This window comes from Electrophorus electricus, chromosome 14 (genome assembly GCF_041902795.1).
Source record: "Electrophorus electricus isolate QZ-2024a chromosome 14, ASM4190279v1, whole genome shotgun sequence".
Classification (NCBI taxonomy): Eukaryota; Metazoa; Chordata; class Actinopteri; order Gymnotiformes; family Gymnotidae; genus Electrophorus; species Electrophorus electricus.
Genome location: NC_137510.1, coordinates 9,879,659 through 9,897,714, shown reverse-complemented (window position 1 = coordinate 9,897,714; position 18,056 = coordinate 9,879,659). Strand labels below are relative to the sequence as shown.

Below are 18,056 nucleotides of genomic sequence, written 5' to 3'. Positions count from 1 at the left end.
CTTAGATAACTAATCTTTATGTTGTATCCATGCAGCCAGCCAGCTTTCATATGGTTTTTCTCAAAAACAATTCCACCCCACCCTCTACCCCATACAGAGCCACTTTTACAAAACATACACTGCAATATCACATTTTGAAATGTTTGGTTCTTGCCTTTTAAGTTTGCCCTGTAAATGAGGCCTGCATTAAATTCAAAGGAGAAAAGGAAGGGGGACAGGGGATTATTAAATTGGTGATTCATTAATATGCTGCTTTATCTATTATCAATTGGAATACTTATGAATTGATGAGTGATATGCAAACTTAAAGTCAGTTGATTACTGGACGAAAGCAGCAGGTCTCCAAACTCAACTGTTAGGTAGACATTTGTGAGCAATATTAAAGATGAGAGAGAGAGAGAGAGAGAGAGAGAGAGAGAGAGAGAGAGAGAGAGAGAGAGAGAGAGAGAGAGAGAGAGAGAGAGAGAGAGAGAGAGAGAGAGAGAGAGAGAGAGAGAGAGAGAGAGAGAGAGAGAGAGAGAGAGAGAGAGAGAGAGAGAGAGAGAGAGAGACCAAACAACCGCACGCGATCTGTAAACCATTCGCGCGTGTCATTGTCTCAGGGTATCTGCTTGCATATTACGTAGTTTGCTAACGGTCTCAGTTCCTTGAATAAGCGAGCGTTATCTACGTTAATTGTGTACTTCGTGGCCCTTTAAGCAATATCTGCTTTGTCACAGTTTACACAAAATATCAGTACACAACTAAGCCATTTTCATTGTGACCGTTAGGTAAGATAACCTAGCTAGTTAACGCTAGCAACATTTGATCTCCTAAGTGCTACAACTGTAGCTAGCTAGCCTTTTGCAACCTAACTTTCTAGCTAGCTACTAGCTAATTAGTAAGGTGGTAGTATTACATAATGTTAATAAGTTGTAATATAGGTGTCTGTTTTGTTTGTGAACTTGCTACTCGCCACATTATAGCAAGCGTAAGCCTGTTTTGCCAGGAGAGCTCTGTGGTCTCAAAATCATTAGCCGGCTGGCTAACCTAGCTGGCAAAATTAACTAAGCTAGCTAGGATTTCCAACTATATTTGGCTAGTTAGTTATCTAGTCCTAGGTAATATTTTTCGAAGATCACCGCTGAGCAATTTAACGTTAGCTTTAAACATAAAGAGAATATTTAAAATTTTAAATATCTATAAAAATTGGTAACAAGTTTGTAAGAGTCAGTCTCTTTGACTTCTACCTGCAGTATGACCGGACGAAGTGAGCAGTCTTTGTTTTTCGTCACTGTACCAGACCTGAGGAGGCTATGTGGTGTATTTCTGTCCTGTCAGAGTTGCTTTGATGGAGACGAAGGATACCTAAGAAACATGCAAGTGAAAACGTGCAGGTGAGGCCTCCAGCTTCACACCAAGTATGCACTTGAAGTGGAGCTATAAGTAAACTCAGAGACTATAAAAATATCATATAGATTCCAATCCCATGTCTACAACTAAATATTTATTTATTATAGATATAAATAAGTTCAGTGATTCAGGTTATTTGGCACTTGTCAACAAATTTTTTGTCAACAAATTATGTGGATCTGAAATTTTGTGTAACTGATGTTTCACTCTTTCAGAGAACTTTTGTATCTGTATTCAGAGATTATTGCATCACCTTTGTTGGGCTCTCGAGGGGGGATCATTGTTGTAATGGCTGTAAGTATGACATTAAGTATGACATTTGTCTTCAGGCTTGATTGTTTATGTTTTTGCAGCATAGTCACCAAAAATGATATGATAAGCCCCTCTTACACAGGAAACAGTACTGCTTCTTTGCACGTATCTTTTTGTGATCACTCATGTTAAAGTGAATTATAATGACTATAATGCCATGCTGAGCATTATCATTCCATTGTTTCTGGTTTGTGTGTTTTTTTTCTCTGTGACATTCTTATCCTTATTGTGTGTGTGTGTGCATGAATTCGTGCATGCATGTATGAGTCCATTTGTACCGTGCTGGTAGATATGCCTGTGCGTGAGAGAGTGTGCATGTGTATGTGAATACATGCATGCGAGTGTGTGCGTGCCGGCACTGTCCGTGCAGAAGCATGCTCCATGAGAAGCCAAATAGCTGGTGCACATTCCAGACATTCTGTCAACCCTCTTCCTTTTCTGGATTTAGGCCAACATAAAGAAACAACGCAGAACGGAAGTCTTAAACATGGCTAATGAGCTGCCCACCTATTAACTCTGCTGTGGGGCCCTTGATGTGAATCTGATTAATGCCACAAAGACATTCAGTTCATTTTGTGAATATGTTGTCAGTCTATACAGTAAGACTTCAGTAGAATTTTGCAATGTTGGTAAATCATTGACAGTTTTGTCCTTATGTAATGTTGTACAGCCAAATGAGATAAAGGCACCGCGTCTTTTGGAAGTTGTAAAAAAGATAGTTGATGGATTTATGTTTTTTTATCTTCAAAAAGGTATTACTAAGTTGTATCATGTAGTTATTGGTTTCACAACATAAAGACTTTAACCTTTACCTAGCTCCAATATTATTAACTTTCTTCTCTTTTTGTTTTTGTCACTTTGAACTCTTAGATAACATTTTTCAAGAGAGGCATGATACAGGCATATGTGCAGAGCCACAGTCTGCAGGTTTGGATTTAAAGAGACTATTGGCAAGCAATTCCCTAAATCCAATTGTTAATTAAATCAATTTAAAACACGTTTTGTTTTGTTTTGTTTTTTGTGTGGAAGCTGATAGTAACATTCACTTAAAATAATTCTAAATGTAGAAAAAAAAAACCATAATGGATTCAGCATATAAACACTACAATTGCAGCCAAGTATTTATTGGAAGACACAATTGTGTTAATGAATTCTTCTGATTTGGATGAGCAGGATGAAAAGGTTTAATTGCTTAAAATGAGAAGTCATTTGTCTCATTGACCCATCTGTTTAAGGTCCATTTGTGTACTTTTTTACTTATGAATAATGAGTAAGCGTAAAGCTATACATTGAACATTAAGTGATAAAGAATGCCAGCAACACTGCTGTCACTACACATTTTTGCAAAACAACCTCTAGTTTATCTCTGTTAACTATGCAAACTCTAGTTTAACTCTAAGATATATAAAATTCAGTGATATACCTGGGGAAATCAATAGATGGGTGTTCTATAACAACGTAGAAATAATACATAAAACCAGCTTCACTCCCACCACAAGTTGGTTCATTTGTAGTTGTTGTGTACAAGTTAAAATTTAGTTTCTACAGACTTTTAAAATCTGTTACCAATGCTTTTTTTTTTTTTTTTTTTTGAAATTCAGTTAAGTCCTCCGCAGAGGGTTCTGCCTAGCACAGTGCAGATGTGTCTGTCTTACTCCATCACTGCTAGGCTGGCCCCCAACTGGAACAGAGCAGGCCAGTACCTGATTGCAGGTATGATGGGTACAATGAAAAGGAAAAAGGTCTGTTATGTAAAGCACAAATAGCATTAATATAATTTTCCCAGCAAAACCCTGCCCTCTGTTGTAAGATGATATTTAGGCACTTGGCCTACATATAAAGTTTACATGTTGGAATGTTATAATTGTAGTTCTAGAGGTTAATGAATGTCAGTGAGGTTTTTTTAAATTTTATTTTAGTGTATTGACAGAAGCTTTTCTTGTGCTTGTTCCTTTGGAATATCACACAAAAGGCTATGACATTCAATATCACTAATAATAATTGATAATTAATGATTCATCAATAGTTGACTGCCAAAATTAACAGTATGGATAACATTGCAGTGATACTTGGTTCTGATATGGTATTGCATGCATTATTACATATTACATATGTGAATATTATCATTAATATTATCATTATTAATACTATCAATCAGATATCGGTACAGGCATTACCACTGACAGTGTAACAGAAATATTAATTGACACATAAACATGAAATATTGATAATGGGATTTTTAATGTATCTGTAATGATTACTGACAATTGTGATGCTATATTTTGCTATATAGATTTTCCTGTTCACTCCATACAAACATTAGTGAATATGCATTGCAAAGATGTGCTATGTGGAAAAATGTGCCATTGCTTTGTTATGCCCTTGTGCTGGAGGTCATTTTGTGGTGGAAGTGCCTCATTGTGGCCTTGAGCTTAGGTGAAACAAGTTCCACCCACAACTTTCATGGCTTCACAGATAGCATTATTTTGTGGGCAGAGGTTGACAGTCAAGGTATATGAAGTAATTAGTTATAAGATGATAATTTTACAAATGGTAGCAAAATGCATGTTTAATTTCAGTAAGAGACATTCCTTATTTTATTTTATAAGTATAAAATTATATTTGAAACCTCATTATGTTATGTCATCAGTTCAAACTAAGGGCTAACTGACCATTTCCCTTGCACTTATACATTCTGTGTTCTGCAGGAAAGGACTTCCTGTCTGAGGCTGGAAAACTGATAGCTGTTGGTAGGTGGAAGCTAAATATCTTGACCTTAGAATCCAAAACAGTGCTTTGACTCTTAGCTCCTCTTAGGAGCTGCTGTTCTTTGTAAGTGAGTCACTAAGTATTGAAATTCTAGTAACACAATAATGAATAACTGCTTTAGAAAACTCGATTTTTCCCTTTTGGGTAGCTTTTTACCAGTTGATTTAAATAACTAAGTGTTCCATCAAACTCAAAACTTATTTAGCATACTACTCAACTGTACATGTAAAAATAAACCTGTTGTAACATGAGTATTAACCACAGAATTTTTTTTTTAATGATAAAATTTGATAATAAAACAATATTTATGCAGAATTAACACTGACCATAAATAGGCTTTACTAAACTAAGCTTTTTAAACTTTAGTGAAATTTTAGTAAACTTTCCTGAATGAGATCTGAACGAGCTCTCTCTCTCTCTCTCTCTCTCTCTCTCTCTCTCTCTCTCTCTTATGCTCTCACGCACATGCATTCTTTAGTGTTTGGTGCTTTTGATGGTAGTGTCTTTTTTTTCCCTCACAGTCTTGGAGCTGAGTGCAAATGAGACTCAGCTGTGTGTTAGTGTGGAAGTCAGCACTGTAAGGCTTCCCCCTGCTGTGGTAAGAAACAACTTTCAAGTACAAGAAGTGCTATTAATTCTACCCCTATGGAAGCTTTTCAGTTATTTGATGAGCAAGATAGATTTCTGAACAACATACTGTTCTTTGTTCCATTAAGACACGATGTTCTATCCTAATTTTAAGTTTTTACTCACACCAATAAGAATTATCCACATGCCTGGCAGATTTACGTTTTTCTACTTGACAAGTCTCTTTACTAAACTAAGTCTAAACTATTCTGAACCTTGTGTCAGTTCACTGTGAAGCTAGAATGTTCAGATACAAAAACGCAAAGTCCACCATAGTGCATATCAGCCCATAACATTTGGGGTGAGAATATTTCAGTAAAATTTTGAAAAAAGTGCTGAACTTTACCTTCTAACACCTTTGACCTACATATCGATATAACCTTAGTCCCAGTCATATCGCACCTGCTTCAGCTCAACCTGTGCCATACATTACTGAAAGTCTCTCATATTCAGTCTGAGTTGAATAGATAAACCAAGCTTCAGGCTCCCTCCAGTGTAACGGGTTTATACTGCATTATGGCCTCGTTCTCTACACAGATGCATGAGTAAAATTACATGAGCTGTATTTTCTTATATTTTCATTTAAATTTGCATTTCATTCACAACTTACATTTAAAACTTCTCTGTCTTTTTAACTGGGTCAATCTTTCAGTTAAGAGTGCAATGGTTTTGTCAGGTCTTTGGAAAATCATGCTTTTTTTATTTTGTTCTCTGTCACAAGCTGGAAGACTTTGATGTCCCTCCTCTTGTGGTGAAAAAGTTTCTCAGCAACAAAGAGGCAGTTCTCCACAACACAGTGCAAAATAACTGGTGCTATATTCTCCCAAGGTGCGCTGTCTGTCAGTAAAACTGTTCATAGTTGCTCAAATAATATATTTGCTAAATAATGATTTTGAATGCTAGTAATCTCACTATTATATCACATTATAATATATATCATATTACTGATATATCACACTGCTAAATTTATGCTCTGTGTTGCTTTGTGTGTGTGTTTGTGTCTGTGTGCGTGCGTGTACACATAAGTAGCATGAAGAGGGGTCAGATCATTAGCATCAGTCGAAAGATGCCTCAAGAGTGTCCATTTAGATCTTACACTGAGCTTCAAAATCACTGGATGACCATGGTGTGTGTGTGTGTGTGTGTGTGTGTGTGTGTGTGTGTGTGTGTGTGTGTGTGTGTGTGTGTGTGTGTGTGTGTGTGTGTGTGTGTGTGTGTGTGTGTGTGTGTGTGTGAGAGTGAGAATGAGAAGCTATAAAACTCCAAGGTTATTACTTGGGGCTGTGAACACCCAGATCCCAGGAATGACATCATCGATCTCAGTCCAGAAGAGTGCTATCCTAGGAACAGCAAAAATACCACCCTCTCTCTCTCTCTCTCTCTTTTTATTTATATATATATATATATATATATATATATATATATATATATATATATATATATATATATATATATATATATATATATATATATATAAAAAATCAAATTTAGAATTCATATTTTAGAGTTATTTTGGGTTAGAAGAGTTTACATTTCTGTAAATGTTTAACCAGTTATTAAGTTAATTTACTGATATAAGTAGCAAGGTTCATTCATTCATATATTCTTTGGACTTTTACTGCTTCAACAAAAAAAACTTTAAAGCGCATTCTCATATGAAGACATTTTGGAATTTGGCTCCACTATGCCCTGGGTCTAAGGAAACGATGCACAGTGGTGCTGTAAAATGACATCATTATCTTTCCATCATCATTATCCATTTATGGCTATCGCACAAAAGTGAAATTTCTTCAAATGTGACCTTATCAGTTTACAGCACATCATTATTTTGAAATTAGTTTCTCCAAGTCTCATTGAGTTAAATGAGGATTGTGTTTCTCTCCTTATACCGGAAGGAGGGGGGTTGTAAGTATATGTATGTGTGCATGTAGGGGGGTGTGTGTGTGTGTGTGTGTGTGTGTGTGTGTGTGTGTGTGTGTGTGTGTGTGTGTGTGTGTGTGAGATTGTTTGTTTAGGGTGTAAATATGTGGCTGTGTGCTAAACCATTTTGTATATAGTTGATCTAACCTTTGATCACAAACAAATCCTGCTGTATGCTGATAGGGGCATGTTGTATGCAATTTTTTTATTCCCCAGTAGTCTACATTAGTTGAAATCTACATGTTTAATTTTGTGCATTACTGTTTGCTTACAAACGCATAAAAACCTACACAAAGCTGTACTTAATTTGAAATTCCATTGCATTTTTAAGACACCTATGATATTATGTTAATGTCTAGGGATTTTTAATGGAGTGCTCCCTTTCACTGCTTGTATTTATTGATTGAGATGAAATGAGATGTGGAAGAATTTGTAAATCTAATTCACTTCCTGATTCACTTCTCGGTTCACTTCTCATACTCTGGCCATTGAAATAAAAGTTACTTGAGTGCTGCCTGTAAAAAAACCACAAAACATTAATTAGATAATAGTAAATGAGGGCACTAAACTTTAGCTAGAGCCACTTGAGTGTGACAGGGAATTATTTAATGTTTGACATGTACCATTCTTGGAAGTAAAATTTTAAACTTTAAAGTCTGGCTAAACAGGGATTGCAAATGCTGATAATGAATTTTCGGGATCCGCTATCGAGAATTCATCTATGGACCTCTCTCTCTTTCTCTTTCACTCACTCGCAGTATGGGTATCATTTGCCCTTGCTGAATGAAGATGAGGTGGTGTACTGCAGTGTGTATTTCAAACTGCTTGGTGAGAAGCTTTTCACGTATCCTTCATATTTTAGCTGTGCCTTCTGCAACCAAATAGCATCTTGTTTTTCACACTTAGCTCTACAATGAATGTATGGAACATTTATACGGTTTCAACTCTAGACTAGAAATGAATTCACAACATCCACTAAAAAAAAATGTTAACACCTTAGTGTAATGTTTGGGCAACAGACACTGAATTATCATTAACATGTTTGCAGGCATTGAAACAAAGATTAACTCTGTGTTGTTTCAGTAATTATTTGTGTTTTAGTAATAATAAAATGTAACATCTGTTGTACTTGTCAGTGAAAAAAGTTTGGCTGCTCATGATTTGTCTGTGTCTTCAGTATTCAGTATTTATGTTAAAAAATATGATGATCCAGTCATCTTCCAGTTATGTTTCTTATTGTGTGATTCTCTGGCACCACAGTCCCTGATAAAATGTGATTATATCTAGTGAAAGTTTCGTCTTACTTCCATGAACATAAGCTCACAATACAAGACTCGACATGTATATTATTATACATAATATTCAGCATGTTTGCATAGAAAAGTTAGTCTCACTGTTTATTGTATTATTGTTTTGTTTCAGCTGTTGTCATTTGGTACTATTTGATTTAGATCTGTGTCTTTAACAGCTTAATTGCCCAGATATCCCTTGAGTTGTATCCGCACACAGCCAGTGCAATGCTTTCCGCGAGTGGACCTGCAGGGGGCACTTGGATCCTTTATGTCAGACCTGCGATGCCAGTTTGAGAATATTTGTGGCTTCCCTGCACAAATGACCAGCAAACCTTGCTACCATACTATCAAACTGACCATAGCTCCCTCTCAGGTATGAGACAGCCACAAATGTTTTGAGCAAAGTGGCATGTATTTATTTACTTAAGTGATTTAATTATTATTTATATCTATTCATGTGAAATACACCCTCTGTATTCCATTTGAAATAGATCTACTCTTTTATATTTAATTGGTTTCTGATGTGTGTGTAACCATTTAAATCACAAAGAAATGAAATTAGAAAACTCAAAAGCAGAACTGAAGAATTATGGGTAGAATAGTATGAATGTGCTATTCCTTCTGAAAGCTATGTTTTTACATAATCATTAGGTGTGCTCTTCTTTTTTTTATATATATATATATATATATATATATATATATATATATAGAGAGAGAGAGAGAGAGAGAGAGAGAGAGAGAGAGAGAGAAAATGAAGATGTAAAGACATTAAAAATTGTTAAGGGTTGTTTGTTTTAGAGGGTATGCAACAGTTTGAAAGCTAATACAAGATAGCGTATGTTTCCCGTGTGTACATAATTAAATTATTTGGTGAATGTCAGTCCCTTTTATAAACAGATTGGCAGCATGGGAAAATGAAAACTAAAGCTCAAAGCAGTTTAGCACATGCCTATTTATTATTTGAAAATATAGCTTTCAGTAAGAACAGTAGCTCATTCATACCATTTCAAGAGGTTTCTCCATGTAAAACCCATAATTAAGTCTTTAAGTGAGTTTTTTTTCTAGAGATTTCTTTGTATTTTTTTCTGCAGGTAATAATTAGCTGTGCAAATGGTTCTTTTGTCCATTTCAAATATGCTAGCTAAATTGTGTGTGTTTTGTCATACTGTGAAAATGTGGCAAACACACTGGTCATTTTATATAGTACCTGACCCTGTGTTGCAAGAATATTTAATCAAGCTGCCCTAGGTTACTACTCTAAAATTTAACAGAAAAACATCTTTCAGCTCATGTATGATAAATTACTGATCGCACACAGAACGTGCATATAGTGAGATACTAGGGAGAAGGTTTTCTTTGTCTCTGTTACACACACACACACACACACACACACACACACACACACACACAAAGAGAGAGTGAGTCTGTGTGTATGCAGCAGTCAGCTCTGTCTGATATAAGTACTCCTAAAAAATTTTCAAGACTGTTTGAAAAGTATAAGGTGACCATAGAACATAACATTCCCATTGCAGGGAAGGTCACTGTTTCCAGGCAGAGCAACAGCTGACCCTCCATTAGGTCATTTCCTCTCGCCTGGTTCCCACTCCACAGATGGAGGGGAAAGCTAGCTATGTCGACTAGGCAAATAGACTTTATTTACACTGGGACTGGTTCACTGTTGTGTTATTCAACTATAACAAATGAAGTGGAATATGATGGAACAGCACTTTGTCAGTTCCTGGGAGTTAGTGGTGGTGGGTAGAGACGGTGGGCGTTTTAATCTTTCTGAGCACAGATGATTGATAACAACAGGGTTGTACCAACCTTTATGAACTGATCGTGATAAGATCTTGGTTCTTATACAGCAGGCTGCCATGAGCTACAGTAATAATATTAAAATGTAGTACTTTCAGGATTTGTTAAAATATATTTATCTATGGCTTTTGCTGCTGTAAATATGCTTTGAACTGCAGCTGTGTTCTGTATTTTATATCTTGTAAATTCTGAAGCAAATGTTTAGTGTCACAATAAAAATGAATATAAATGCACTGGTGATTACTTTATGTTTACTTTATCTACCCTTGGCCTTGTTTTTAGGGCTTTGGTGCTCTGCCTGCTAACTTGACATCCAAAATCACCAGCAGGCTTGTACTGTCCCAACTCCCAGGAGGCTGCCCCCTGGGCATGGTGCATCATTCTCAACTGCCACTTAGTCAGCCAGGAGGTCTGAGCAGCCTCAGCCAGACAATCCCAACCAGAAGACAGGGGTACGTTCAAATCCCCAGCCCCAATTTAGAGTTCTCTCACCAGCATGGCATAGACACACGCCAGCTGCCTTCAGCAGGCGCCTCACTCATGCCGTGCTCCTCTCCTGCTGCTCTCACCTCCATCAACCCTTCACAAGGCTTGAGCCAGCCTACTCCTTCTGTACCCAAACTGGTGCCCATCTTCAAAAACAAATCTCTCAGTCGCCATGTTAATGTCACTAAGATCCTGGCAGAGAAACAGCAGAAGAAAGGAAACATGCAGGGCCAGCATGCATCCAGACCAGGGGTTAAAAGACCTTCCTCCTTTTCTACTTCTTCATCCTCCTCTGCTCCAGCCACCAATCCACCACCATTCAGTGGGTCAGGTCTCGACAGGGTGTCTCTGCCCTTCGTTAAGGGCCATAAGGGAGACAGTGGTGTCGGGATATCATTTCCACAGCAGCCACTCTCTCAAACTCTACCACAGGCTATGCCTGAGATCCCCAGCAACAGGGGGGTAAGCAACTGCATTCTACACAGTGCACTCTACACTATACAGCACAGTCCCACATGTTAAATTAACTGGGAAGAGTCAAACCTTTGTGATTGCCTTCGTTAGTGCCTGGTTTACAAAACAGGTGATGATTGAACACTGGCTAGTTTACAGTATATATAACTTCAGGTAACTCAATGCTAGACAAAATGTGTGCATGTCTGTGATAAGAACCATCTAGTCCACTATCCCATCTGTTGCACAGACATGCACACTAAAACATTTTCCTAACATGGTCTTGCCTCAGGGAGACGTGTTCATATCACACCCAAAGAGGCCCAAAGTCACCATACAGGATGTGGATGTAATAAAGTATGCAAAAAGCAACCAGGTAATCTAGCACTCCTTTCTTCTGCTGCCTCTCATCTCTGTCGGCAATATGTACACACTCAGCATTAACTGTATTAGCTAATTTATTAGCTATTTTACCTATTTGTTAACGTGTTATATAACAAAATATAAGTGCAATATACTAATACATCACGAAAACAGATCCCTGTTTTCATGGAAAGAATAAAGATTTAAACATAAAGAATATAAAGCATAGTTTTTAAATCTTAATTTAATCTTAATTTTGTTCCTATTTATTCCTATGTTTAGGCAGTGGTAGCCTAGTGGTTGAGGTACTTGACTAGTGAACAGAAAGTTGCCAGTTCAAGCCCCACTACTGCCAAGTTACCACTGTTAGGCACTTAACTCTCAGTTGCTCAAGTTGTATTAAGTCAGTCTTGTAAGTTGCTTTGGATAAAAGTGTCAGCTAAATCCTATAAATGAAAATGTATTTATAAGGCAGTGTGTGTATGTTAGTGAACTGCTTTGATTTAGTGTCCATTAGACTCCTGCCCATAAACCAAATGAATTGTCTGGTGTCATCTGTAAAGAAAATCCATTATAAGCGGGGCGTGTGTTCATTACCTGGATTAGATGCCATAAGCCAGTGCATCATTGTGATGGTTCATGGTAGGAAAGAGGTGCTCACAGAGCACCTATTGATTTGAAGTATTGCTCATTTGATTCAGACAGTTGTTCTATATATTAGATACCTTGAATACTTTAGTAATTCATGAATAATAATTACACTCAATTCTAAATAAAGGATGGTTAGCTCATGTGCTGCTATCTATAACTTTTGCCCCAGGAAGTTTTCAAAAAGTGGTTTCTATTATTATGACGGTCTTTAAAGAAATGGTTTGGCAAAAACACCCTTTATGCAATTTTCCCCAACCCTTAAATGTAGTAAATCAGCTGAGGCCTGCTTGTTATCTTATGTTTGATAAAAAGTAATGAAAGTCTATTTTGCCAAGCATCTCTTCTGTAAACATATGTCCAAGTCTTCACTCATTTGCCTCCAACCACTTATAATTCTTATGTTATATAACACAGTCTTGCCGATGTGGTGTAGGACACAGTATGATTTACAGTTATCTGTAATAAATAAAACTTCAGTGCATAGCTGAAAACTGTAACTTTATGGGGTGTAGCCATCTTGGACAACGGGAATCAGTTTTTTCTTATCATATAATTTAATATTATTCAGCACTACCGATTCCCTGTTGAGGGTGAAAATGTACTGAAGAACGGGGAGTTGAAAATCATAGTAGTTCCACTTTGAATGTTTACAGTGTTTAAGGCATGTTGTTTAAGATTTTAGAATATATATACAGAAAGGTTTCCTGGCTATGTAGACTTAATTGTTTAATTATTAATTGCTTCAACCTTATCTCATGTGCAAAATGGCAGAATACAACGCTGAATACATGTACTGGCTGATTGAGTACCTTTAGGATAAGGGGAGAATTAAATTATTATATTTTTCACTGAGCTATTCTTTTAAGATTAATTCTAAAATCCTCGATGAGATTAAAGTAAAAGCTGGTGTTTTGACTTGCAGACTGAGGGTGTATTTTTTTGCCCCCAGCTGGCTAAGATCAACGTGGCTACTCTGCAGGCCTGGCTGAGAGGTCAAGGGGTTACTGTGCGCTCAAAGGACAAGAAGGAGGATTTAATGTCAAAGGTTATGCAGTGCTTGTGTGAACCATGAGGCAGTACAGCTGCAGTTCAGACAGGATTCCTCAATCAGGTAATCCACACCGTAGTGGAAACCCAACCTGCAGAGCTTTTAGTCATAGCACTCAGTCTGAGGAGAGCTTTGCCCTATTCATATGGGCTGCCGATGAGCTCTGTTTTGCTCTTTTTCTTTTTCTTCACTTCTTTCACTTTTTCTTCTACTGGGGACGATTTAGTGTCATTTTAGAGATCTCTCATTTTGTTTCATGCAGATAGGACTAGATTTTACAGATGTGACATCAGCTATCTAACACAGAAATGTATAAAATCATATCTGCTGATAATTCTTTAGTGTTATTTATTGTTTTAATTTGCTTACATTGGTTGTTTAAAGTACCCTCTAAGAGTTTTGTGTCAAGCAATGTCTGGCTTCTTACAAAGTTAAAAACAAAAAAAAAAATATATATATATATATATATATATAGAGAGAGAGAGAGAGAGAGAGAGAGAGAATATAAAATTAGGCCATTAGATTTGGCTTTGTGTTTATTATTGGTATGTGAAATGTTTGTCACAGTGCTAGTGGTAGTTTTTAAAATCATTTATATTTAATGTCTTCAAATAAAACTATAAAAACAAACTTCCCTCACTAGAATGTCTTTTGGTATTATAAGACTAGATTCACAGAGAGCATTTCAGACAACAGTGTGCGTTAGGAGCTGGTTTTCTTCCAGCGCCACGGAGCAGTGCGATACGAGTGTAAAGGAAAGCTCTGATCAAGACTAACACTGGCCGTAATGAAACTTGTAATGACAGTGAGCAGGGGGAGCCAGACGGTTTTGACTGAAGTGCAAATTGACCCAGGCCACTTTTTTGACTAATGAAGGAGCTGAGACTCTGGAGCTTTCAGTCCTTCAAAAGCACAGTTATGGCCTTTTTATCGCTTCTTATGTACAAAAGACTAGTGACCTGTACAAATCTGACTCAGAGCAGTGCAGTGAGACAAGTTTGTGCAAATTTGAAGGTTTTTAAGTATATTATTTTTTCAAGCTGTTTTGAAAGTTGTTTACATTTTATACATCAAAGATTTTAAATTGAAACAGGCTTCCTTCTTGTTTTGTGTTCTAGGACAACTGTTTGTGATTATCTTAAATCCCTCATATATTATGACAGTTTATTGATATGTTGTTGGAGACAGGAGAAATAATTTTTGCAATTAAGTGAACCATTTTGGTGTTAGCATTAAACACACATTAAAATTGTCCTGTTGTGTGAGAAATGTTTTTAGATCTGCATAAATTGGCTGTGTGTTAGGTTGCATTAAGCACATTTATGCATGATCATCTTAAGACATAAGACTATCAAAGACTTTATTCCTGCCAAAACATTTTGAAATGTCCTGGTGTATTTTCAGTTTGTCAGTAATTTATCATTGTTCTTGATATAGGTGTGCACAAACTCTTTCTTTTCAGATTTCTAATTTGCTTTCATTTTGTCTAGAATTTATCACAGTTTTGTCATAAAGACTCAAGCGGGAACAAAGGCTCTTGTTCAAGTGCCTGGAGGACAATGTGTCGACCCAGCTGGAACTTCCTGCTCTTTCAGGCTGTTGGTTCTTCAAAACACCCTGCATTTAAAAGGCAGTTGCCACAGGGCAAGAATACACATTCCACAATCGGAAACGTGCTGAGTCATGCTCCAGGTTTACAATTCTGGCCTGCAGGTTAGCCACTGTTTAACTGCCCTTTGACCTGGCAGACATTGGTTGAAAATGTCCCACCAATTTTGGGATAATGGATGTTGCAAGTGTTAATGGTTCGGTTTATGATGGTTATAAAGAATAATGAGATGTAGTCCTGGAGGAAGGTGCATGTAGTCCATTTCTATCCTGAGAGAACCTATTGCCAGCAAAACAGCATCTTGCATCTAGAGTGAATTTTTGAAACATAAAAAGTTTAGTGTGGAGAATGTTGGAGATTCTCACTGGTGTTGGTAGTTCAACTTTAAATAAGAAATTAAATTAATAATTTTTTTTCCATAAAATATAATTTGTTAAAGCTCATGCTTGATTGACATTCTTGTGAAGAAGGTGGGTTGAATTGGTCTGTTTACTGCTCTCTTTAACTATTTTATAAACTAAGGCAACTGAAATGAATAACCTCTGTTAACAGCATTTTAATTTTATACTAGACATACTTAAATAAGACTATGGTCTGTTCTCCTGCTATGGCTTAAGCCTTGGCCACATATGTCCAAAATGGAGCACCCATAGTGCAGTGGTGTTTGGTCATGGTGTAGATTCTTCTGTAATTTGTATCCCGCTGAGATGCTGAAAAGAGAGATGGGTATTTGTGGTAAACCCTTCACATTAGGGCAAAAAGTGAGTATTTCTGTCTACTTTTTCACATCAGGGGAAAAAGTGAGTATTTCTGTGTACTTTTTCACATCAGGGGAAAAAGTGAGCATTTCTGCCTACCTTTCTCTTAAAGTAACACATTATCTTATTGCGATCATTGTGCCTTTGTCACATGAAAGGAACATAAATGAACAGAGCAATCCCAAGTTGCCATTTTGAATAATCAAAAAGACGCATAAGAATATACTCCCCTCTTCAGTCCACTCTCATTGCTACTGACTGAACAAGTGTTTTCTATCTCAAACAGATTTTTGAAGATTGTTCAACAGACTGTTGAAGACTTAATTTTCTTTAAATGTGCATCAACATGGTCTCAACTCTTCCTGTTCACATGCTGATACATTTCCTTTTGAAAAACACAATTTGACTTAAACGACATGTAAGTATAGCAGGGTGTTGTGCCAGTGGCAACATAAATGACCTCAGCAGGCTGCGCATTAACGTGTGTAATACCAAAGAGAGCAGCCTTAACATAGTGCAGCTGGAAGCTGGCTGACCTCATCCTTCTCCGAGAGGTCCAGTTAACCATTTATATCCTCAGCTCACTGTGCCAGTGTGTCAGTTCTCCACTATGATCAAAGTGTTTAGTGCAAATTAGTCCTGACAGTGCCAGCTGTCTTTGTAAGATCCTCTGTCACATGGGTATGGGTTTGACACAACTTGCAGGTTGCAAATTCTGTCTCATCATGGTCACTGAAAAATACTCAATTTTCTCAAATGGGAATGCTGATCCTGTTGCTGTTCCTTTATATGCCCAAGTGATGACATAACCTGTAAATCAGTGTGGTGTTTTTTAAATTTTATTTAATTTAAGATGTAATTGTTTTAAGAATTTTTGAGTATTGACTTCATTATGAACTGCTTCTAAATCTGTGCAGTTGTAACCATGCAGTTACTTTTAAAGATACTCCTATACTAAGGACAAATGAAGTTAGTTATGTTGGCTTGTCATGTTATAATTCCACATACCATATGTCAGTGGGCCTTTATTCAGCCTTTATTAACTTGCACAGCTCCTCAAGCTGTAAATATGCTAAGGAAAGAAAGCAGAATTGTACGTGCATAATATAACTGTCTGAATTGGTTGGGGTGGAGAAAGTCATGCTGGCAATGGGACAATGGTAAGGTTGTATTCAGATAGCACTGGAGCGGAAAGAGTAGGTGGATATGGGGTGACTGCATAAAGGAGTCAAGTGTATTGAAATGGGTCTCTCTGGCATTCATTCAGGCAGTGTCAAGGCTTGGACTTTGGCATCATCCAGCATTTCTTTAAACAGATCTCCAGGAAGCAGTTAGCACATGGAGACAAAGCTTGAGATGGAGACAGTGAATGTTGTTTTAGCTGGGTCATTTTGTGTTGGTTGGATGCTACATTGTATCTTTTATCCGTTTGGAACTTCAAAGTTGTCTGCCTCATTTGCAAAATAATAACCTCTTCTTGACAAAATCAATTTATGAGAGAATAATGCTGTAATGTAATCTATAATGTCCTATATTCATAGCCATGCAGTTCCTAATACAACATTATTTAGTTCATTTACCAAAAGATTTGCACAAAGCAAAACTGCTGCAGAAGAAAAACAATATAAATTTTCTTTCTTTCTTTAAAGCAGAGAATAAATTATGTGAAATGCATTCATGACCTTGTGGTTTCGGGGGCTCTGTAAGATTTCCGCCAGAGACATCTGCTCATTATCATAGATTTTGCTTTCCATTTTCAGCAAGGAGTTCTGATAGCTGTTGGTTAATCTCACAGACTAAATGTGAAGTGAAGTGGGGGTATCTGTGGTAGTGCTGGCCATGTCCACTAAGCACACATTACCCTGGCTTGTGAAATATTACAAATGTCCCCTCTTATAATGCCAGCTTTCTTGGGTAGGTTGTGTATTTATGGTGGTCAGTGGTAAGCATAAAAATGGTCCATTGTGCTTTTCAACTCCGTGAACTCTGGCACAGATGTACGAATGGCCGCTGTTGAGCCAGAGTGCTTCAAGAAAAAGAAATGTTATCTGGAGCATTTCATGGCCATTACTTTAATGGGGCAACATGGATAAATACGTGGTTATTTTTTTTGACATTCCACTGGATCAGTGTCAATACATCTGCTTGTTATTATGAATATGCATGGATTGTTTTACATGTTACATGATCAGCATGGAACCTGCTGAGGTACTGATGTTATTTAGAAAATATTTTCCCTTTATTTCCATTTCCATTTGTAAGTTAAATGATCCTGTACATGTCTTGGACTGTTGTTTTTGGTGTCAGACAGAGATGATGTGGCCAGAGGGAGAAGCACCGAAGCCAAGCCAGTGTTTTTGTAATCCAGACCCCTGTGAAACATTACCAGCTTTCTCATCATGTCATTCCACACTAGGAATGTATAGCACTTCTGATACATGACAGGATAGGGATGTGAATGTGTGTGAAGTTGAGCAATAGTCACTCAGACAGGGTTGCGGAGCATGTCTGTTCCCGATAAAACACTACTGCTAGGATGCTTCATGAATGTCTTCTCCCAC

At 37.1% G+C, this 18,056-nt stretch overlaps 1 protein-coding gene across 1 annotated transcript; it reads left to right on the top strand.

Annotated features, from left to right (window-relative positions):
* Positions 1-606: 606 nt before the first annotated feature.
* On the top strand, positions 607-16,509 carry c14h18orf63 (chromosome 14 C18orf63 homolog). Its single transcript, XM_081695651.1, has 15 exons — positions 607-770; positions 1,236-1,376; positions 1,608-1,686; positions 2,575-2,631; positions 3,306-3,417; positions 4,413-4,454; positions 4,995-5,071; positions 5,822-5,928; positions 6,130-6,226; positions 7,779-7,864; positions 8,502-8,685; positions 10,410-11,075; positions 11,359-11,442; positions 13,030-13,191; positions 14,619-16,509. Exons 2-14 carry the CDS (start codon positions 1,237-1,239, stop codon positions 13,150-13,152), a joined length of 1,854 nt encoding a protein of 617 aa, XP_081551777.1. The 5' UTR covers positions 607-770; position 1,236; the 3' UTR covers positions 13,153-13,191; positions 14,619-16,509.
* Positions 16,510-18,056: the final 1,547 nt, after the last annotated feature.